Source organism: Globicephala melas, chromosome 20 (genome assembly GCF_963455315.2).
Source record: "Globicephala melas chromosome 20, mGloMel1.2, whole genome shotgun sequence".
In the NCBI taxonomy this organism is placed as follows: domain Eukaryota; kingdom Metazoa; phylum Chordata; class Mammalia; order Artiodactyla; family Delphinidae; genus Globicephala; species Globicephala melas.
Window position 1 is genome coordinate 8185341 of NC_083333.1, and position 25144 is coordinate 8210484.

Here is a 25144-nt window from a genome sequence, read left to right on the forward strand (position 1 = left end):
CTGGCTTGTTCAACAAGATAGACAGTGCCATTCACTGAAATTGGGAACTCAGGCAGAGAACCATTTTTGAGGAGAAATATCATAAATTTGAGCTGTATTTGAGATATCCAAGTAGAGATATTGAGTAAGTATGATCTCTAGGTATAGAGCCCAGAAAATCTGGAAAAAGAGATTTGGAAATCTGGAAAAAATGTATAAGTGATTTGCAAACAAACAAATGAGGGCCTGGAACAGATGAGAGTGTGTCTAAGGAGAAAACACAAAGTGAGAGGAAAAGACAACTTAACACTAAGCCTCAAAGAATCCTTTAATGGTTGTACTTACAATCATTACAGAGGAAGCTACACCTGGAGACAGGGTGGAAGAAGGAAAACCAGGAGAGTGTGATGTGGTGCCAAGGAGCCCAAGGGAAGAGGGTGTCCATGAAGGGTAAGAGTGTCAGTTACCCCAGTGCTTCTCAGGAGTCAACTGGAAATTGAAACTGGATTTAGTGATGTGAGACCACAGAGACCTTTTCAGGAGCTGCTTTCGTAGTGGTAGAATTCAGAATCCACCCTGGAATGTGCTAAAGATTAAGTATGGTATGAAAAAATGGAGACACTAAAAATAGATAATTCTTCAAGAAGCTGAGTTATGCAAGGGAGAGATGGGGCAGAAGTGGTAGGGTTGACGGAGAGGTTTCTTTACTAATTTTTTAATGGAAGATTTAAACACGTTTAAAAGTCAATGGAAAGTCACAAAGGCCACATATTATGATTCAATTTACATGAAATATCCAAAACATGCAAAGCTGTAGAGACAGAAACCGGATGAGTGGTTTCCAGGGGTTGATGAGACACAGCAGGGGGGAGTGACTGCTTAATGGGTATAGGGTTTCTTTTGGGGTGATGAAAATGTTCTGGAATTAGATAGTGGTGATACTTGCACAACCTTGTGAACATACTAAGAACTGAATTGTACACTTTAAAATGGTGATTTTATGATATATGAGTTGTATCTAAATTTTTTAATAAGTCAAAAAGAAGAAACTAGTTGACAGACATTAAATATTTAACTAAAGGAATACTGGACTATGTAACGTTCTTGAGATGGGGGAGGGTATGGGATCCAAAGTACAGATGGAGAATTTAATTGAATTCTAGTATCATACTACTACTACTACTACTACTACTACTACTAATTAATAATAATAATAGGTTGTCAAACAGAACCAAAAGCCAAACCTATGGTGTTTTGTGTTTTCCACCAACTCATACCTACCCACAACTGAGTTTAAGAATTTTTTGTTTTTTAACTTTATCATACCTATGGTCAAATAAGCAATGAGATAGTAGTATCATATAAAAATAAAGATCCTGGAACAGTTGTAAATGACCATTACTGTTAGCCCTATATTAGCCAAAGAACCCAAAATCCTACATGCAAAATAGTAAGAAACTACCTTGATCAATCAAGTTGGTCTCTTAAATGTGGATTGCTATGCTAGCTAAAGAGCAAATGACAGGGAAGAAAAACTTAGTCATCCAAACACTTCTTTGCTCTTTCCAATTACAGTTAAGAGTACTCCAGTTTTTCTAGCTAAGCCCAGTGACTTGCCCTAAATTCAGTGAAACTCAAAAAAAAAAAAAAAAAAAGAAGTCCAAGAGTATGGGAAACAGTTAAATATATTTAAGTTTTGCATTACAGAAAATTTAGGAACAATCTAAAAGTAGTCATTAGGGAGTTGACTGAATAAGCTATACCACATCCACACAAGAGAATACTCTGCAGTCATGAAAAGGAGTAAGACTGGGCTGATGCACACAGTCTTGTATGAAGAGGGTTCCTTGATAAATTAACAGCAACAACAACAAAAAACTCCCACAAGTTTGGGTAAAAGCATATATGTACATTACGATCACATTCTTGTAAAAATAAAAACAAGACAAAAAAGACCCTATATGTGAACATGCAGAGAAAACAATCTGGAAGGGTCAGAACCACCTCTGGATGTGGAAATTCTCATATTTTTGTATTATCTGAACACATGTTACATAATACCTTCATAACAACAATAAGTGTTTTATAACTATATGGAAAATGCTTATGTCAAGTGTGGGTAAAAAAAAGTCCTTTGATTGTACCTATAGCAAAATTACAACCACAAAAATTACTATATATGCATAAGGACAGGGCTTAGAGAGGAACACAAGTAATTTGATCTCTGGGGTGGAAGAACCGTGACCTTTTTTCTTTTACGTATGCAACATTCCCATTATAAATGTAGGTAGGAAGGATATATTTCTATAATTTTCCCATTAAGGGCTCTATAAATGTTTGTAGAATAATAAAAAAAAAAACCACTTCCTTTTTCAAAAAAGGAAGACAGATCCTTGGTTCCAGAGTACTTGTTTTCCATGAAAGGGGGCCAATTCTGTTGGAGACCAAACCAGCATATTTCCCACAATGACAGCAATCCCCAAAAGATAGTAGTGCAGCTTGAGCATTGATTACATGGCTTCACGAAACATTTGGAGCAAGAGAAACAGCGATATAATTAATATATTTTCTTAGTGCCTTCAAACAGAGTTGTTTATATAAACAATTCTCACTATTTAAAAAAATGTGCTTACTTTGATGGAATAGAGCATACAACTTATTACTAAGGAACTACATCCTAATCACCAAAAAGTATAAGACATCGAGCAGAAGCTAGTCTAATTGAAGAAAATACACAAAAATCAATGAAGAGCTGATTCTTAGACTTTGTTATTAGCAAAATGAGTGTTTGTTTTCTTACTTTTAAGAAAATACAGACACTAATCTGAGGGTTGGAGATCTTTTTGTAGGACAAAAGTGAAGTCATCTGACTTCACTAGTTAAATATCTAGGTCACTTTAGCACCCTGGGACATTCAAAATTCCTGAACACAGGCAAGATCTTTTTTCATTTTCATTTCTGAGAGCACAGAGAGGCACAGGGACTAAAATTAGCTCTCACGTGGAAATTAGCAATTTATACCATCAGTCTTTGTTGTTTGTTTAACACATCCAGCTTCGTAAAACAAAACAGCCTATTGTCAACAGGCTCAGGTCTGATTTCCCCATGATGACTCTTGCTCTGCTATTGATGAATACAGTATTACCATTATTAGATGGAGTTTGGAAAGATACATTCTGTAACCATGGTTAAAGAAACAATCATTCTAATACTGTAGAGGCTGAACCTTATGTAACAATAAAGGCTGAAGCCTCCCCACCCTACTCCAACATTGGTTTCTATTCATTAGATCTTCACTGAGGTGCTAAAAATGGTACAGTCACAAACTATGACACAGCCCTTCAATGCCAGGTCTTTGATTTAAAAACAAATCAGTTAAGTGTCATACTCTATTCAAACTCAACTGACAGGGCTCAAGTAAATTGCAGGATGTTCCTATGGGGCTGGTTTCTGTGAAAAAGCACAAACTAAAATTTAATTGAAACAGTCAGATATGATTACAACAAAGCAGTGAGGGATGCAGGGAAGAGAGAGAGAGAAAAGAGAGAGGGAGAGAGAGAGATCACACCAGCAATCCTCAGTACCTTATCAAGTGTACCAGGCTTAATAACAATATCTATCCTTTACTAAGTGTCTACAATGTGTCAGTCACTTTGCACACATCATTGCTAACCTTTATGACAATCATCCAAAGTATGTCCTTTTATCCCTCCTTTTTAGATGAGGAAATTCAGTCTCAGTAAAGCTAAGAAAATTATCTAAAACCTCACAGCTGGTAAGTGGCACTCTCAAGACTGGTCCTTAGGATGATTCACTCAGAAGTGCCCCTCTTTCCATATCACACCCTGCTTCCCTTAAGAGAGCACTTAAGGGCTGAGCAAATAAATGACACTTCAATCCATCTCAGGTCTAATGTTCTGCCTGGTATTCCTTTTCCATCATTACCTGGGTTTACATTTTGACCATTCTTTTTCACATATCTTCTTAAGTTAAATAAAAAGCCACTATAAAAATAAAGAACATTCTACTGACGCATATAATCATCAACAACTCTTACCTAAGTAAGCAACAAGGAGGATGATGTCCAGGAGCAGGTAGGTTGTTTACATTAAAAAAAAAGTACATATCTTCTCTTCTTCCTCTATCATAGATCGCTTCTAAATATGCTGTACTACCAACCATAGGGAAGCTCATACTGCTCCCATTATTAAAGAAGAGGAGCTCTCCTCAAGCTTGCCTCATCCTCTTGCCATCCCTTCACAGACAAATTTGCTTTTCCTTGCAAGAAATTTAAAAATTACTTTTGCCTATCACAAAACCATCACTTTGAACATCAAGTTCATAACTTTTAGTCCTTTTCTATGCACAGCATATCAGCACAGATACTTTGGTTTCAGTCTGAAACAAAATGATGATGTTTTATAATCTGCAACACCCATTCCATAGGCTACGTGGTATTCCACTGTATGGAACTGCACTGTAAGAACCTACAATTTTGGAAATTTAAGTTATTTCCAATTTTCTTTGTTACAAACAGCCTTGGGATAAACATCCTCAAACATACATTATTTCATTTAAGTATGCTTTTAGAACTTTCAAAGCTGCAATTCTACCAGCATTTTATCACTATGCCTATTTGACTACATTTTTGCCATTGATGGATACTGCATATTTTTTCTTTGCTAATTTGGTCCATTTGTCTTTCTTCGTTTGTAAATTGCCTGTTTTTATCCTTAACCTATATATTAAGGTTTTTTTCCTTTTTCTTATTGTCTTCTAAGAGTTCTTTATATTAAGGGAGCTAAATATTTATACTGTGTTGTCACCTTTTACTATTTCCTGATATGTAAAAGTTTTTACTTCTTATGTAGTTGAATCCATAAAATTTCCTTTATGAATTCTACCCTTGGAGTTTACTCAGAAAGACCATCCCTACACCGAAAGTTAAACAGTTCACCTATATATTTTTTTCTAGTACTTCAATAGAATAAATATATTGAAATCATCAAACCATCAGGAATTTATTTTGCATAATATATAGGAAAGGAAATCTAATGCACTTTCCCCACAGCTGTTCCAATGCATCTATTAAAAATCCATTGGTGTCTGCCTCCACCCTTAACAACCTGAAATGTCCTTATTCTATGTTACAGTCTTTACATGGTGGGGTGGTATCTTACTTAGGAGTCAGCTTCCAAAGTAAGCATATAAAGTGAAAATCCAAGAGAACACTGAAAAAGCTCTTTAATCATTCATAGCACTGTAAGATATTCACATTATGAGAAACACACAGGAGTCAAGACTGATCAAGAAAGGAAGATTCACCCTGTCCACTCTACACTCCCACTCTATACTCCCTCTGGGAGGTATACTACTGAGTAGAAAGCAGGCTGGAATCACCCTATTTAATGTGCACATGCTGTTGAGACTTGAATGCCACTTTGTGCCAGACAACTGATGGCCCATTCTTGTGGCACTACTGGGCTAATGTTTTAATTACTCGAACTTCACAATATATTTAAATACCCGTCTGGGAAAGTTTACACCCCTTCACCTTGCCATCACCCACTTATAACATTTGTTTTGAGTACCTTTTCTTTGAACAGAAGAAACATTATGTCGCTTTCTCTCCCAAAAACCTTAGAAGGATTTTGATTTGGGGAAGAATCGACATATTAACTATACTGAGCCTCCCCATCCAGAAACACACGGTGTCTCTAGATTCACTGTCTCCCCTAGACCCCTGAGGGTAATTCTATTGCTTTATCCACATAGATCTTAACATATTTCTTTGCCAAGTTTCTGCCTATTCCTCTTTGTTATTGTGGATGGGATCTTTTATTGCAACTATATTTTCCAACTAATATCTGGAAACCTATCAATTTTCTATTTATTTATATACATTTTAAAATATTTATATGTATGTTTTATTCAGCAATCATCTGAATATTTTTAGGTAATTCTCAAATGTTTTTTCAGGTAGACAATAATCAAGCCATCTGTAAAATTGTAATTCTTTTTCCTTCTAATCTTATTAACTCTAAATAAATAAGGGAAGCAACAGACTGAGCCAGAGAGTTCCAACTCAGTCACTTCTTAGTGTTATAAGCCTGTGCAAGCTATTTAAAAAGAATGTGTGGGACTTCCCTGGAGGTCCAGTGGTTAAGACTCTGCGCTTCAAATGCAGGGGGTGCAAATTTGATCCCTAGTTGCGAAACCAAGATCCCACGTGCTGCATAGCAGCCAAAAAATAAAGGAAATAATAAAATAATGCAGTATCAATTAAAAAAAAAGAATGTGCATTTATAGATTAAAAGTTCAAAACATATCACTAAATCAAATTCATTGATTATATTATTTAGGCTCTCTATCAGCAGTACTTAACTTTTTTTGGGTCAATTACTCTTTTAAAACTGAAGTTCAAATTACAGGTTAAAGCTTTAAACCCTATCTCCCCAAGAAAAAGAACATACACAAAGAGTATTTTTACCTAATTGTCTTTGAAGCATTCATTGATCCTCTGAAAGTCCCTGAGGCTATTGTTCTGTTTATTTTTCTCTACTTGGTTGGAAAGACAAAGAAAAAATGTCTCTGAATTATATCAAACACTTTTTAAAAGCTATTTCTTATGTTACATTTTTCAACATGCTAAAAGTCTTTATTTAAGTCTTCATTGAACATTATTTCTTTTGTCAATACAAACTAGTCTTCTTTTTCTAATTTGAGGTTTTTTCTACCTTCTATCTTACTTTTTTTTAATTTGGAGGGAACTCTCATTTGTTTAGTATATTTTTGCCCAGCCCTTTATTTTTTATTTATCTGCAATTTTGTTTTAGGTATGCCATCTGTAAATGGCATACAGTTAGATTTTATAGAAGAATTATTCTCATGCATTTGACAAATATTTATTGAATGTCTATTACTTGTCAGACACCCTTAAGCCATTCAGATATGTTGTAATAACAGATCTGTTTGGTCTGCTCTGAGTGATTTTTCTTAAAATATATAAATCTTAAGCCATCTTAAAAATCCTAACCATCCTAAAAATCTTCCTCTGGTTCCTCAAAGTCTGAGCAATCAAGTCCATTCTACTTTGCATGAGCTAAGAGCTATGAAAGGCTCTTTGTGACCTGTTCTTTGTTTTCCTTTCAGTCTCATCTCCTAGTATTCCCTAAGCTGTTATTCTATACCCACTTCATCCCCATCTACATGCAGTTCTGCAAACTTACCAGACCTTTCAAAAAATTCTGTTCTCTATACTTGGAACTCTTTCCCCCCTTCTATTCATCTTTCAGTATTCAAAGACCCAAGGTCTTCACTAATACCACTCCCACACCACTGCTGTGTCCTTCTCTTCTGACTTCCATTTTCAACTGCACATAGACTTCTCAGATTCAATATGCCCCAAACTGAAAATATATCATCTCTCCCCCAACCAGCTCATTCCCCCTTGTTCCTTACTGCAGAAATGGCACTACCACCTAATCTCTTGCTAAGTTGGAATACCAAGCACCATACTTGGTTCATACTTAATTTCTACTGTGTCCTGCTAATTATATTCATGAATTTCTCTCAAATTCATCCAGTGATCTCTGTCCTTCCCCCCTCTACCTAGTTAGGCCACCAATATGTCTAATGTAGATTACTAAAACCATTTCCCACTTACTTGCCTATACTTTCAGTCTTAATTCCCCCTGCAATCCATCTTCTACTATGCTCCTAGAATACACCTGTCACCTGTCTAAACACAATTCTGAATGTTATTTCCCTGCTTTAAAACTTTAGTGCATAAGACTGGGGATGAGTAATTCTTTTTTTTTTTTTGCGGTACGCGGGCCTCTCACTGTTGTGGCCTCTCCCGTTGCGGAGCACAGGCTCCGGACGCGCATGCTCAGTGGCCATGGCTCACAGCCTAGCTGCTCCGGGGCATGTGGGATCTTCCCGGACCGGGGCACAAACCCGTGTCCCCTGCATCGGCAGGCGGACTCTCAACCACTGTGCCACCAGGAAAGCCCGGGATGAGTAATTCTCAAGACATAAGAACTCTCTGTACATGTCCCTAAGATAAATTCCAAACTCCTCACTGGCCCTTATAAAGTACTGCAAGCATCATCCTCCCAGCCTCATCTTCTGTCATTTGTCCACCACACCCTAGGCATGCTCAACTTTTCCAGTCCCCCACTACTCCGTGCTCTTTGCACACGCTACTCCCTCTGCCTGTAACACTCTTCTTTCTACCTGGCTAACTCAGACTCATTCTTTAGAACACAACTAAGACACTGTATCTGTTTCAAATCATTCTCTAAATCCCAAAGCTGGGGTCAGGTCTCCCTTCTGTGTGATTCCACTGTATACTCCACAGGTTCTGCCACACTGAAAGGCTAACTGCTTGTTTGTTTGTCCACTTCCTGCACTAGTGTGTTTACTCCAAATATGGCAGTGACTAAGTCTTGCTTGTTTATTATGGCTCTCCCGGAACTTAGAGCAAAATGGTTAATCAACAGATATTTGTTAAATAATTAAGTACAAAAATAAGTGTAGAGAGGAAACAAAGAATAACAAAACTGTATCTGCTCTAAAGTTACTAGGATAAATAACATCCACATACATAACTATGAAACAAAGATTTAAGAAAAATGGTAGAGATGATCTAAACAAAGAGAAACACCAATTCTGTATCTCTGGGGTGATCTCCAAAGTAAGGTGCCAAAGATGAACCTGTAGAGTATGCAAAGAAAATATTAGAACTCTTATTTAAATATATTTTTAATTTCCAGTTTGAAGTATGTTTTCTAATGTGTTTAATATAGTAACATGGTAAGTAACACAAGCATTCATATATGGAGCTGTGCTCGACTTTTTACTGAGTGGAATAGACAATAAAGCTTGGAAATCACAGTTCTAGGGCATTTGACTTAACCTTTGTGTATTGGTGAGGGTCACAAATCTCTCTGAGAATCTGGTGAAAACCAAGGATTATCTCCCAGAAAAATGAATGTAAATAAATACGTATTATATATATATTTTTTAAGTTTTAGGATTTCTAGAGTAACTTGGCCCCCAGGTTAAGTCCTGGCCTAGGGCCTCCAGTTCTACAAGTCTGCCAGGAGGAAGGGTGAGGTCAGCAAAATGCCTCAAGCCCTCTCATCCTATTATTCCCAACCTTCCCAGTGCTCCACAAATCCTGCTTTTCCTCCTCCCCACAGGTGAAGCACCACATTTTCCCAAGGCAGGCTTGAAATTTCCAATCCCCTCTGTAACTCACATAGAGTTTAGGATGGCAGTCAAAGATCTCCTTCTCAAGGGTATAACACAAACATCAGTTCCTACCATACCACTATCATAATCCTTGCCATTTCCTGAAGCGTCATACTATTATTTTCTTAATTTTTAATAATTAACTTTTAAACTTAAATTTAGTGACATTCTACGTAATAATGAAGTGAAATCAGTTTTGATATCCTGGTTATTATTTTCCTACCTCACATCAAAATAAACACACACTTAAAATAAGGACTTTAGACCCTCACCAGTCACCAAGTTTTAGAGTCCTAAGGTTTCTGCAGGCACTCTGGGATCTCTGTTGGGCAAGCAATAATTTGGACATCAAGAAATTTTATTTTGTTTTTTGTAGCCAGAAGGAAACTTAAAAGCATTTGGTCCAATCTTCTGATTTTATAGGTTAAAATGCTAAAACCGAGAGAGGTTAAGTGATTTGTCCAAGGTCAGATGAGAAGTTTAAGGAAATGTCTAGAATTAGTATTCAGGTCTACTATCAGTCCAGTACGCTTTCCACTATGCTGTGTCCATTCAAATTACACTAGTATAATACTGTATCAAGAATTCTTCATCTGTTACCTACCTCACTCTTCCATTCAGATTTATCTGAACATGCTGCTGAAAATCTGGATATTTGGAAGCCAGATATGCAAAGTCAGGAGGTTTGTCCTTGTATCTATTTCTTGCATGCATTGATTTACTCAGAGCCATCTTTAAAAAGAAAAAAAGGGTGGGGGGGGGAATCACATATTTAGTTAAAAAAAGTCAACAGGAAAAGCTGTGGTTGCCAACTCAACAGTTACAGCCAATACATCTTTGCCAACCAAGTGAGAAAAAAGAAGTTATATTTTGAAAATATGCAACAACAAATAAGCACATGAAAAGATGCTCAACATCATTAGTCATTACGGAAATGCAAGTCAAAACCACAATAAGATATTACTTCATACCCATTAGGATGGCTATTATAAAAGAAAGAAAGAAAGAAAGGAAAGAAAGAAAGAAAGAAAGAACGAAAGAAAGAAAGAAAGAAAGAAAGAAAGAAAATAACAAGTATTGGCAAGTATGTAAAGAAACTGGAGCCCTCAGGCATTGCAGGTGGGAATGAAGATGGTATGACTGCTGTGGAAAAGTTTGGTGGTTCTTTAAAAAGTTAAACATTACCATATGACCCAGCAATTCCACTCCTAGGTATAGATCCAAAAGAACTGAAAGCAGAGATTCAAACAGATACTTACAATGTTCACAGCAGCATTATTCACAATAGTCAAAAGGTAGAAGCAACCCCAAGTGTCCACAAGCAGATAAATAAACAAAATGTGGGATATATATACAATGGAATATCAATCAGCCCTAAAAACGGATGAAATTCTGACACATGCTACAACATGTATGAACCTTAAAAACATTATGCTAAGGGAAATAAGCCACACACTAAAGCACAAATACTATATTATTCCACTTATATGAAGTGCCAACAATAGGCAAATTCATACAGACAGAGAGTAAACAAGAAGTTAGTAGAGGTTGGGAGGAGGGTAGAATGGTGAATTACTGTTTAATGGTACATGGCTTCTGTTTAGGATGATGAAAAACTTCTGGAAATGGACAGTAGTGATGGTTGCATAACACTGTGAATACACCTAAAGCCACTGAATGGTATACTAAAAAATGGTTAAAATTTTAAATGTTATGTTATGTGTATTTTACCACAATTTTTAAAAATGTATGCAACATATGATGAATCTTTTTCTTTTAAACGAAGGGAAGAAAATTGGAAACTATTCCTTTAAATGCATCAAAGTGACAGAAGGCAACATAATCTACAGCCAAGAATATTGTAGTCAGAGGTTAGCTTTTACAGTGGTCTTGCATGGATTGACTCTTTGGTAGTGCACCATAAAGTCACTAAAGTTTCAAAAAACATCTTTTTTTTTTTAACTTCCTGATTTCAAACTCTACCAAAAAAATCCTCTATTCCAACTTCTTTTATAAATTTCAGTCTTGTTATTTCCAGGTAGCTAAAACCAAATGAAAACAAACATAGCAATTTTGTTTTCCTCAAGAATACACAGAGGAAAAAAGTGAACACATTTATAGCAAGAAATAAAAACCGGAAAAAACCCATTGCAGTGGTTGAGTAAATCTCTAAGCAGTTGGTAATTTAAAAAATATTTTAGTGTGTATCTCTGGATGGTAGGTGATTTTTATTTTCTTCTTTATATCATTCTGCATTTTCCATTTTTTTCATAATGCACATTCATCTAAATGGTATTGTGTAAGTCAGAATCCTAAGAGTCACCTGATAGTTCTCTATCCCTCTCGTATTCCAAGAAATCAAGCTATGTGGATTTTACCAGCTAAATACCTCTCAAATCCATCTATTTTTCCCTGTGTCCACCAATAGCAGCCCAGTACAAGTTGCCTAGACTGCTACAACAGCCTCTTTTTTAAAAAAAATATTTATTTTATTTATTTTTGGCTGCATTGCGTGTTCATTGCTGCACGTGGGCTTTCTCTAGGTGCGGCGAGCGGGGGCTACTCTTCATTGTGGTGCGCAGGCTTCTCATTGCGGTGGCTTCTCTTGTTGTGGAGCACGGGCCCTAGAGTGTGTGGGCTTCAGTAGTTGTGGCACACGGGCTCAGCAGTTGTGGCTCATGGGCTCTAGAGCACAGGCTCAGTAGTTGTGGCGCACGGGCTTAGTTGCTCTGCGGCATGTGGGATCTTCCCGGACCAGGGCTCAAACCCGTGTCCCTTGCATTGGCAGGTGGATTCTTAACCACTGCACCACCAGGGAAGCCCAGACAGCCTCTTATTTGGTCTCCATGACCCCACGCTTTTTCCCTCCATTCCTTTTTCCACCTTGCAGTGATCATTTCTAAACGTAAATTTCACTGTGTCCTCCTCCCATGCCCACTTGCTCAAAACTTTACATTACTTCAGCATACATATAAGACCCAGCATGGTGTGGCCTTACCTATTTTTTCACCATCAGCTTAAGTCTCACCCATTGCTCTTCTTTCTTTCCCTCCACTCTGGCAATAGGGTCTTTACCCAGGTTACTCCTTTTGTCTATAATGTTCTTTCCTCCCCCTCTTCACCTGATGAATTCCTACTCATCCTTACTATCACAGTTCAAGCATTTCTTCTTCAGGAAGGTCTTTCCTTCCCTAATCTCCCCAGTTCAGTCATATCCGCTATTGTAAAGTCTCTTAGCAGTAAGTACCGTTCCTTTGCAGGCTTTGTTAAAGATGTAACTTTACGTGGTAATAAATATGTTAATACTCAGAAGGTTTTTGACAGCTTTCCACACTGGAAGTTTAACAACCATGTCCAAAGGAGAATTATCGAGATGTTCCAAATCATGCATATAACTGCCCACCAGACTACTCACTTGAAAGGCTCAAAAGTACTTCATACACAACATGTCCAAAATTAAATCATTTCTACCCACCCCAAACTGGTCCTCTTCTAATCTTCACTATTTTGCTGAATGATACCACTATCTTCCTTGTGGCACAAAAGCGAGAAACCTTTAGAACCTTTTCCACCCTGCCTCCCTCATTCCAAACACACCATGTCCTGAATATTCTCTATCTCCTAATTATTTCTTGACCCTATCCATTTTTCGCCCTTCATAACTCCATATCTTTAGGCCACAGACCATAATCATCTCTTTCTTGGATGACTACAATAGCCTCTAACTGATGTCTCTCTGACCACTCTGTGTTTTGGCTGTGTTGGGTCTTTGTTGCTGCACGTGGGCTTTATCTAGTTGTGGTGAGTGGGGGCCGCTCTTCGTTGTGGTGCGCGGGCTTCTCATTGCAGTGGCTTCTCTTCTTGCGGAGCTCGGGCTCTAGGCACACAGACTTCAGCAGTTGTGGCTTACGGGCTCTAGAGTGCAGGCTCGATAGTTGTGGTGCACGGGGTTAGTTGCCCCGCGGCATGTGGGATCTTCCCGGACCAGGGCTCGAACCCGTGTCCCCTGCATTGGCAGGCGGATTCTTAACCACTGCGCTACCAGGGAAGCCCTCTCTAACCACTCTTGCCCCAGCAATCCACTTCACCCCAGCAACAACATCCCCCTCCTCCTGCCCCAATACAAAACTGAACATTCCTTGGTAAATCCCTTCAGTGCCTTCCTAAAGCTTTTAGGCTGATAAAGTCCAAAATAATTAACAAGGCACACATAATCTACCCCTCCAAACTCATTTGTTGCCACTTTCTCCTCCCTGTTCAGAGTGTCATGCGTGTACCCCTGATGTCAGTGCACACACATAACACTCTGAACACACATGGACAAATTAAATTACAAATATGATAGATTCATTTCCTTCATTATTCAACCCTTCTGGTCAGAACAGATGCACAATGAGTCAATAAAGCCACTTCTCTGCTAACCAAGCTCCCAATACAGGCGATGGGTTCTTAGCTAAATCTATCCCATTCCTCAGAGTTTAACTGAGTATCAGCACTTACCTGGCATCAGCATTGTCACTCCCCACTTCTCTCTAACCTAATCTACTTTTCTCTTCCTGGCTCACTCTGCCCTAGCCACATTGGCCTCCTTGCTGTTTCTCTAGCAAGTCTGGCACACTCCTGTCTCACGGCTTTTGTACTTGCTGTCTGGTCTGCATAAACTGTTATTCCCTCAGAAATACATACATACAAGGTACCCTCACACCTTATTCAGGTCTTTGATCAAACGTCTCTTACTCATTGATGCCTTTCCTGAGTACCTCCATTTAAATAAGCAGTGAGTGGGGCTTCCCTGGTGGCGCAGTGGTTGGGAGTGTGCCTGCTGATACAGGGGACGCGAGTTCGTGCCCTGGTCCGGGAGGATCCCACATGCCGCGGAGCGGCTGGGCCCGTGGGCCATGGCCGCTGGGCCTGCGTGTCCGGAGCGGCAGAGGCCACAGCGGTGAGAGGCCCGCATACCGCAAAAAAAAATAAAAATAAAAAAAATAAAAATAAAAAAAATAAATAAGCAGTGAGTGAACACACTCCTTGTCTCACTTAGTAGCTTCAGTCTTCTACATAAAACTTACCCATCTGACATTCCATATATTTTACTTATTTTTTTAAAATCTGCCCTGCCAGTAAGCTTCATGAGGGAAAATATTTTGTCTATCTTATTATTCACTGCGATATCCCAGAGCCTAAAGTAGGGCCTGGAGAGCAGGCACGCAATAAGTGTTTTATGATTGAAAGCACGATGGAACTCTTTACACTGTCCAGGACACTGAAACACAGCACCCTCATTCTTGATAAGCAGTCCCCATCTTAAAGTGTCTAAAAGGCTCAGGTCTAGGGCTGGACCTTTTTCTTCCGGTTACCCGAGTCTGTCCAGAAAGCCAAAGTAGTAGACCTTCACTTAAGCTTCCACTTCGACTTTCTTTGATCTTTCCCATCTCCACGCTTCTGTTTCCTTGGTTTCTCCTGACCCTTAATAATCCTCTTCAACTACCATGTGTCTTAATACATAAGTCTGTAAAATAATCTAAATTCCGCTTTCAGAACTTTAAATTCCTTCTGCACAGAGCCCTACCACTTCATTCCTAATCTCCGTTTTCTCTCGACTCCTTCCCTCATAAATCCGACTTTTTGCACTAGTTCGACCACTGCCAGCTCTCCATCTCTTCCACTCCTTCCACGCCTTCATATTACCCCCTCAGACTATCTTCCCGCCTCAGTTTTGGATCTCTGTAAACCTCCTCCGCCCCGCCGGTCTTTCCTACTTCAGCACTCGTCGCCACTCCATTTGCCAACTTCTCCTACCCACCCCAACACACATATACCCCCGCACGCGCACGCAGATGTACACACACACCATCTGGTCTCTCTCCCTAGACCCCGAAACCAACACCTCACAGGCCCAGAACAGGAGAATATGGAACCTAGGTGATACACAGGTTAAGTGAACTCGCAACCCGCGTGAGAGACATTAAGTGACTCACCTCTGAGGTCTAAGTTGCTTCCAGACGACTAGTCTAGTGTGGGCCTCTACAACCCCAGAGTCTTAAGCCACCAGCAGCCCGAAGATCCTAGAAACGCAAATGTTACGCTGTCAGTGCGCCGCCATCTTGGGCCTCCATTCAGCCTCGTGATTGGACGAGCCATTCTCGCGAGACCTGCAGCAGATTCTGGAGAAAGAAGAAACTGTCGCGAGATCTGGACTTCGCGGCTCCTTCTGTCAGAGGGAGGGGGCGTGGTAGCAAGCAGAGTCCTTTGGGTTAGGACGCCTAGTTTCAAATCTGCTAGGGATATTGTTTTTTAAAAATGTAGATTAAAAAAAAATATGTAGCCTTCTGTGCCCCACTCCAGATTTACTAAATCACATTCTCTGGGTTTGGGCGAAGAATATAAGGATGGCTGCGCGGGGAAGGGGGGGAGGGGTGTTTTTGGATTACACGCTGGCAATTACCGTTTATTCTGCAATAGGTCTCTCCTCGTGCGATGTCTCACTTGATCATCACAGATAAACCTGTGAGGTGAGGAAGGGTAGTCTCATTTACAGAGAAAGAACTGGGGATCAGGAATATGAAGTCGTTTGTTCAATATCTTACATCCAGATGACATCAAATCCCCGTATTTCCTCACCTGCCTCTTCAGCTGGAAGCAATGTTAAATGCTTTCCATTTTTCTTCTCAACTCGGTTATACTAATTTTTACCCTCCTCTGGTAAGTAGTGTGAATATTAGTCTCCCCGTTGTACAATTGAAACCAAAAGGTAAATGACTTTCAAAAGGCATACAATAAGTAACAAAACTAGGGCCAAAGGCTGAACCTCTGGACCCCTACCTAGTACCTCTTTCCTTTAAAAGAGCTTCCCGGGCTTCCCTGGTGGCGCAGTGGTTGAGAGTCCGCCTGCCGATTCAGGGGACGCGGGTTCGTGCCCCGGTCCGGGAGAATCCCACATGCTGCGGAGCGGCTGGGCCCGTGAGCCATGGCCGCTGAGCCTGCGCGTCCGGAGCCTGTGCTCCGCAACGGGAGAGGCCACGACAGTGAGAGGCCCGCGTACCGCAAAAAAAAAAAAAAAAAAAAAGCTTCCCTATGTCCTAGCAATTAATGTGAAAGCTTCTGGCAAACTGTTGTAATACAGTTAAGAGATAGGGATGGAGACTTCAGCTTTATGCAGAACTGAGTGTACCAGTTGTCACTCCAGAAGAGGTGAGGAGGTGTTTTAATTATCTGTTGTTTAACCACCACCCCAAATGTATAGCTTAAAACAACAACCATGTTATTTGCTCACTGTGAAATCTGGGCTGGGATTAGACCGGCCATTCTGCTAGCCTTGCTGTAGGTCGTAGCATCAGCTGGGGGCTGGTTCCGCAGGAATGACTGGGCCTCTCTCTTCGTGTTGTCTCAAATTCTCTCCCTCTCTATATGACCTTTCTACATAATTCTTCAGCAGAGAAGCCATATCTCTTACATGTTGGATTAGGACTCCCAAAAAGACAAAAGTGGAAGTTGGTAGGCCTTCTTAAGGCTTAGCCTCAGGACTGGTGCTTTCACCATATTCTGTCGGTTAAAGCAAGTCAAAGGGCCAGCCCAAATTCAAGAGTAGAGGCCTATGCCAGGGTACCTTCCAGTACTGGAAGGCATGGTTCGCTGGGTCCCCCAATGTAACAGAATACTACAGAAAGTTTTATGTCTTTAATTGGTCGTGTCTTTTTATTTTTACAGTATTTAGTGCTTACTTTTGGAAAGGTAAAAAGAGAAAATGCCCTTGAAGTTAAGGCTGGTAAAGTTGAAAGTGGATTGTATGTAAAATGCCGGTGAATTTCTCTGTTAGCTACAAACAGCTCCATTTCGTCTGTGGGTCAAACCAGAGAGACCATAGCTCTGCAGCCAGGGAATTTGGGCTTTAATCCTGCTCCCACCACTTTCTAACCCTTTGATTATGGGCAATTTACTTAAACTATTCAAGCCTTGCTTTGTTCAATATGCAAATCTCTCTCATAGGGTTGCTGTGAGAAGTAAATCAGATAATGCGTGTAAAACACTTGTAATTTCTGGCTCATCGTAAGCTATTATTATTATTATTCCTGATGACTTCTGTGGTCAGTTTCCATTTTTAGAAAATTATTTCATAAAGATAAAACATGTTCATTATAGAAAATTTGTAAGAAATTTAAATAATATAGGAAAATACGAAAAAGAAAGCAAAAATTATCTAAACTCTCACCCCCTAGAGTAAATCACCATCAAAGTTTGATAACCTTACTTCTAGACCTGTATATATTCATAAGGATATATAACTAAATAATTTTTGTAGTAATAGCATTTTATATATATTTATATATATATATATATATATATACACACAAAATGCAAGTCTTGGAGGTTCTCCTACTTCAGTTAATATAGTTCTATACCATTCTTTGTAATAAGTGCATAGTATTCCATTGCATGGATGTGCCACAGATTTTTTTAAACTCATTTCCCTCTGGGTGGACATAGGTTGGCCTGCTCTCAAAACTGTGGTATAATTATAAATACATCTCCTTAAAAAAAAATTTTTTTTTACATAAAATGAAATTGTCTAGAGACTCCACAAAATAGATTAATAAGATATTCAACATCTGCCTTTTAGGGCTTATATCTCTGACATACTGTCAAATCCCTAAGGATTTAATCTGGTAGAAGTCTGTCCAACTTCCACACTCAGCAGGGACAGTATAGGTGTCCAATTAGTCCGTTACAAACTTTGCTTCTTGCTGCCTCTTCGTAGTAGGAAATTGATACTGTACATTCAGCAGGTAATGCTGCTAATTCTGATATGTTGCATAGCTCCTACCAGAGCTGCTTTTAGCATCAGCCACCTATTGTGCTGAACTCAACTCTTGAGGGCCTGGATTCCCACTTTACTGAAGTTAATTATTTCAAAGACCATGTTGCTCTTCCCTGCTACTGTTCTGGCCAGGGCCAGGCAGTCAACATCCACAGGTCTCTCTAGCTTCATGTCTCAGGGAGCAATGATGGAGTACCAGTTCCTTCTAGCCCAGAAGATGCTGGCCTCCTTATGTAAATTCATCCAGCTCCTGCTTAAGGACCAAGTTAATATATCAGAGTTCTAATGGCTCCCTTAATTAAGTCACAAAAGCTACACCTTAATCTCAGAAAAATGACTATTTCTCAGCCTACATTTATATGACTGAGAGCTACTCAAGTGATGTTTACACTTAGGACACCATATTTTTCATTATTAGAAATAATGCTGAATTCTTGCAAGAATCTGAAAAGTAAATTTCAAAATTGAATAGCTGGTGGAAGAGCTGGATCTGAATGTACCTCTGACTACTTTCCCTCCTTTTCCAGGTCCCACAAAACAGAAGACATTAATTAAAAAAATAAAAATATAAACTCCAAATAGGACTGAAAATCCAGAAATAGTGCCATTGACAGACCAGAAAATTTGAAGACATTCTGAGAAAATAGGAAACAAATAGAAATAACAACTAAAATGCCAAGAGATTTTTATATGGAAATGCATATGATTTTGAAATTTATCTGGAAAACAAAGTGTGCAAGGATAGCTAGTAATTATGTTTTCCCCTTGGAAAAAAAATTAAGATGACATCACGTATAAAATAAATCTTATATGGATAATAAACAGAACAATTATTTAAAACCAATGAAATCAGCTATAGAAGTGTTAGAAGAATATAGGAGAATGCTTTTATAAGCTTAGAATAGGGAGGGCCTTCTGAAGACACAAAACTCCAAAACCATAAAGGAAATATTTGCTAAATTTGATTATATAAAAATTTCAAACTTCAATATAATAAAAGATGCTACAGGGCTTCCCTGGTGGCGCAGTGGTTGAGAGTCCGCCTGCCGATGCAGGGGACACGGGTTTGTGCCCCAGTCCGGGAAGATCCCGCATGCTGCAGAGCGGCTAGGCCCGTGAGCCATGGCTGCTGAGCCTGCACGTCCGGAGCCTGTGCTCCTCAACGGGAGAGGCCACAACAGTGAGAAGCCCCCGTACCTCAAAAAAAAAAAAAAAAAAAAAGATGCTACAATAATAGACAACAAACAGGGAGAAAATATTTTCAATAAATATAGCAGACAAAGTGTTAAAATCCAAGATATATTCTCAGAAAATGACAAATCAACAAGAAAATAATTCAGTGTTAAAATGAGCACTGGATATGAAGGAAATTCATAAAAGAGCATATATAGTTGATCAATGAACATATATGAAAAAATGCTCAAATGCATTCATAACCATAGAAAAGCATAGTAAAATAACTATAATATATCATTTTTAATATATCAGATTAATAAAAATATTAATAGTATCCAATAATGGCAAAGTGTGTTGGTTAGTATGTTGGTTAGCTTTTGCTGTGTAACAAACCACCCTAAAAATGGTTTTAAGAGTCTCATGCTCTACCAACTGAGCTAGCCAGGGGCTACTTAATGGTTTTAAACATCAGACATTATTACAGTTCTGTGCTGGACAGGTATTCTGGTCTGGGCTGGTTCAGCTGATCTCTGCAATTTGCTGGAGGTTGTGCTGGGGTTTGGATGGTCTAGGATGACCTTACTCACGTGCCTGGCAGTTGGCAGGCTGGTTGGTTTAGGGTAAGGATCAGCAAAGAGCTGCAGGTGGGCCAAGTCTTTTCCCACCTTAGTATTCATATATTGTTTTATGGCTGCTTTCACAATACAACAGCAGAGTTGAATAGTTGCAACAGAGACCATATAGCATGCAAATCTAAAACTACGTACTATATGGTCCTTTACAGAAAATGTTTGCCAACCCTGGTCTAGGGAACCTAATCTGGAGTATTTATCTCTACTTCACATTGTTTCTCACCCTCCAGTAAGATAGACTGGGTTTATTCACTTGGCAGCAACATTCCAAGAGAGTGAGAAAGTAAGCTATTGATACAATAGCTCTTAAGGCCTAGGGCAACCCAATGCAAGGAGTGGGGAAATAGACTTCACCTTTGGATGAGGGGAACAGAAAAAATAAATTGCCTTTTTTGAAGGATCATGTGGCAATATACATTAAAATCTAAAATGTACAATCGGGCTTCCCTGGTGGTGCAGTGGTTGAGAATCTGCCTGCCAATGCAGAGGACACGGGTTTGAGCCCTGGTCTGAGAAGGTCCCACATGCCACGGAGCAACTAGGCCCGTGAGCCACACTACTGAGCCTGCGCGTTTGGAGCTTGTGCTCCGCAACGAGAGGCCGTGACAGTGAGAGGCCTGCGCACCACGATGAAGAGTGGCCCCCGCTCGCGGCAACTAGAGAAAGCCCTCGCACAGAAACAAAAACCCAACACAGCCAAAAAATGAATAAATAAATAAATAATGATAAATAAATAAATAAATAGACTTGTTTAAAAAAATAAATAAATAAAGTAAAATGTACAATCTTAGAATATCCGTGAAAGGAAGAAACTGATAACAGTGATTTCTTCTGGAATGAAGAACTGATGATTGGGAGACAGGAGCTGGAAGGAGACTTACTTTTCAATATGATTGATTTTGTACCTTTTGAATCTTGTACTAAGGGTATACTGAAAAATAAATAAATGTGTACATATTCTTCTAACCAGCAATTCCATTTTTAAGTTATGTCCCAGAGAAATACATATTTACAGTGAGGTTGAGGTAGGTATAAAGATGTTCACTGTTAAAAAAAAAAAAAAAAAAAAGATGTTCATTGTACATTATAAAATAGAAAAAAAGAGGAACAATGTAAATACTCCTCAGTACAGGAATGAGCAAATAAGTTATGGTACATCTGTATTATGAAATGCTATGTAGGTGTTAAAAATAAATAAATATCTGCTGACATGGAAAATCTCCAAGATACAGAATAAGGTAAAAGGAAATTGTGAGACAGTAGTTTCAGTTTGAAACCATTTATATAAAGCAAAAACAAAACACATATTTCAATATGAAAATGTAAACATGTAAATGTAGCCATAGGACAAGATCTGAAGGGAAAAACCCTAAACTGAAAACAGTGGTTACTCTGGGGAAACTGAGTTGGAATGATAGAGGTAGGATGTGAGAGTTTAAATTTTTTTCTGCATTAAGTGTTTTACAATGATGATGAATCGATATACATTTGTATAATTTAAAAATAGATTCTAAATAATAAAAATAACCTGAAAAGAAGACAAAATCAGGCTTGTCAAAACAACCACATCCTAAAAAAAAAAAAAAAAACGCATCCTGAAAGCTCATGCAGGAAAAGACAGTTTGGAGGGGAAGCAAAGTTGGATAATATGGGGCTTCCGTGGTGGCGCTGTGGTTGGGAATCTGCCTGCCGGTGCAGAGGACACGGGTTCGAGCCCTGGCCTGGGAGGATCCCACATGCCACGGAGCAGCTGGGCCCGTGCGCCACAGCTACTGAGCCTGAGCACTGGAGCCCACGAGCCACAACTGCTGAGCCCGCATGCCACAACTACTGAAGCCTGCTCACCTGGAGCCTGTGCTCTGCAGCAGGAGAGGCCATGACAATGAGAGGCCTGCACATCGCAAAAAAGAGTAGCCCCTGCTCGCCCCAGCTAGAGAGGGCCCGAGCACAGCAACAAAGACCCAATAGCCAAAATAAATAAATAAATAAATTTTTTTTTTTTAAAAAAGTTGGATAATATGAGATAAAAGAGATTTAGAAGCTATATCCAGAAGCTCCAACTCTGTTTGGTAGGAGTTCCAGAAGGTGATAACAGAATAAAAGAATAATGGAAGAAAATGTCCTAAATCTGAGAAAGATACAAGCCTTCATATTGAAAGAGTTTACTGTGTACCAAACTGAATGAATTTTAAAAGGCCACACCAGGGAATTCCCTGGCAGTCCAGTGGTTAGGACTCAGTGCTTTCACTGCCGTGACCCTGGGTTCAATCCCTGGTCGGGGAACTAAGATCCCGCAAGCCACGCAGTGCAGCCAAAATAAAAATTAAAAAAAAGCCACACCAAGTCAAGTTGTTAGGGTAGACCCTAATCCAATGTGACTGGTGTCCTTATAAGGAGAGGAGATTAGGTCACAGATAATGCCGACAGAGGGACCATGAAAGGACACAGCAAGAACGCCATCTGTGAGCAAAAGAAAGAGGCCTCAGAAGAAACCAAAACGGCTGACAGCTTGATCTTGGACTTCTAGCCTCCAGAAGTGTGAAAAAATAAATCTCTGTTGTTTAAGCCACCTAGTCAATGGTTTTTTGTGTGTTTTTTTTGCGGTACGCGGGCCTCTCACCGTTGTGGCCTCTCCCGCTGCGGAGCACAGGCTCCGGACGCGCAGGCTCAGCGGCCATGGCTCATGGGCCCAGCCGCTCCGCGGCATGCGGGATCCTCCCGGACCGGGACACCAACCCGCATGCCCCGCATCGGCAGGCAGACTTTTCAACCATTGCGCCACCAGGGAAGCCCTCAATGGCAGCCTTAGCAAACGAATAGAGCCTCCTTATTCATAAGTATTTTATTCTCTTTGATACTATTGTAAATGGAGGGGTTTTTTTAAATTTTTTTTTTTTTTTTTGGCTGTGTTGGGTCTTCATTTCTGTGCGAGGGCTTTCTCTAGTTGTGGCAAGCGTGGGGGGGCCCACTCTTCATCGCGGTGCGCGGGCCTCTCACTCTCGCGGCCTCTCTTGTTGCGGAGCACAGGCTCCAGACGCGCAGGCTCAGTAGTTGTGGCTCACGGGCCCAGCCACTCTGCGGCATGTGGGATCTTCCCAGACCAGGGCTCGAACCCGTGTCCCCTGCATTAGCAGGCAGATTCTCAACCACTGCGCCGCCAGGGAAGCCCTAAAATTGTTTTTTTTAATTAATTAATTTATTTGGCTACCTTAGGTCTTAGTTGCGGCATGCGGGATCTTTCGTTGTGGCGAGCAGACTCTTCATTGCCCCAAGTGGGCTTCTCTCTAGTTGTGGCGGGTGGGCTTCAGAGTGCGCGGGCTCAGAAGTTGCAGCGCTTGAGCTTAGTTGCCCCATGGCATGTGGGATCTTAGTTCCCCGACCAGGGATCGAATCCAAGTCCCCTGCATTGGAAGACGGATTCATAACCACTGGACCACCAGGGAAGTCCCTGGAGTTTTTTCTAAATTTCCTTTTTGGATTGTTCATTGTTAGTCTCTGGAAATGCAACTGATTTTCGTGGATTGATTTTGCATCCTGTAACTGCTGAATTTTTTAGTTTTTTACAGTTTTTTTGTGGGTTTGTGTGTGTGTATGTGTGTTTTATGGATTCTTTAGGGTTTTCTACATATAAGATCATGTCATCTGTAAACAGAGATCATTTTACATTTTCTTTCCAATGTGGATGCTTTTTATTTATTTTTCTTGCCTAATGGTTCTAGCTAGAACTTCCAATATGATGTTGAATAGAAGTGGCAAAAGCAAGCATCCTTGTCTTGTTGCTAATCTTAAAGAAAAAGCTTTTGGTCTTTCACCACTGAAAATGACATTAGCTGTGGGTTTTTCATATATAGCCCTTATTATGTTGAGGTAATTTGCTTCTGTTCCTAGTATGTTGAATGTTTTCATCAAGAAATTGTGCTAAACCTTGTCAAATGCTTTTTCCTCATCAATTGAGAAGATCATGCATTTTTTCCCTTCATTCTGTTAATGTGGAGTATTATTTGATTGACTTTTTATGTTAAACCATCCTTGCATTCCAAGAATAGACCCACTTGGTCATGGTGTATAATCTTTTTAATATACTATTGAATTCAGTTTGCTAGTATTTTGTTGAAGATTTTTACATCAGTGTTCGTAAGGGATCTGTACTTTTCTTTTATTACGGTATCTTTGTCTTGTTGTGGTATTAGGGTAATGCTGGCCTCATAGAATGAGTTTGGAAGTATTCCCTCCCCTTCAATTTTTTGGAAGAGTTGGAAGAGGATTGGTGTTAATTTTTCTTTAAATATTCACAATTGCTTTTTTCTTTTGGCCATGCTGTGCCACATGTGGGATCTTAGTTCCCCAGTTAGGTACCGGACCCGTTCCCCCTGCAGTGGAAGCGCAGTCTTCACCACTGGGCCACTGGGGAAGTCCACACAATTGCTGTCATTAATCTATCTAGAATCTAGTGTGGTATGGATCTTTTCCAAATGGCTAGCTGGATGTTATGTATCTAACCACACACATAAAAATTTGTGTGTGTGTGGTTAAATACACATAACATAAAATTTACCATCTTAACTATTTTTTTTTCCATCTTAACTATTTTAAGTGTACAGTTCAGCAGTGTTAACATTGAGCATTGTTGTGAAACAGATCTTTGGAACTTTTTCAACTTACAAAATGAAAAACTATATCCATTAAACAGCATCTCCTTTTCCCCTCCCCCAGGCCCTGGTAGCCACCATTCTACTCTCTGTTTCTATGAATTTGACTATTTCAGATAGCTTGTATAAGTGGACTCATACAGTATATCTTTTTGTGACTTAAATTCATTCACAATATTTCATCTGAATACAATTTTTAACTCACTGATTTGAATTGTCCTCTTGGACAATTATGTAGTTCCCACATATGCTTGGGCTTACTTCTAGACTTGTCACGTTGATCTGTCTGCCTATTTCTACACATGTACACATTTGTTTTAATTATTGTAGCTTTCTGTTGCCTGACTCTTCTTACATGTTTATGCTTCCAACTAAACTCCAGAACCATTTTATTAAGTTTTCTACAAAAATCATTTTAGGATTTTTTTATTGGTATTGCATTAAATCAATTTTGAGAGGATTGGCATCTCTACAATATTGACTCTTCCATTTATATTTAATAAGACTTCACCTCAGCATACAAGAATTCACAACAGAGTCCCACTCTTCCTTTTCCTCCCATGTTTACCCACCCTCCAGCTGAATTCACTATGACCTGGACCCTGAACCCACTTCATGTTCTTTTCTTCCTTTCT

The 25144-nt window shown here is 39.5% G+C and overlaps 1 protein-coding gene across 3 annotated transcripts in view; it reads right to left on the reverse strand.

Moving 5' to 3' along the window:
• The window catches only part of METTL16 (methyltransferase 16, RNA N6-adenosine), a 55839-nt gene extending 40483 nt beyond the window's left edge, over window positions 1–15356 (reverse strand). For 2 of the 3 annotated variants that reach the window (XM_030861794.2, XM_030861802.3), the window contains exons 1-2: window positions 15216–15356; window positions 9842–9969 (exon numbers count right to left, since the gene is read on the reverse strand). In XM_030861794.2, the coding sequence (XP_030717654.1) occupies window positions 9842–9969 (128 nt within the window). In that variant the 5' untranslated portion in view covers window positions 15216–15356. The remainder of the gene's footprint in view (window positions 1–9841; window positions 9970–15215) is intronic. The other variant, XM_030861798.2, reaches the window with a different exon arrangement.
• Between the last annotated feature and the right edge of the window lie 9788 nt (window positions 15357–25144).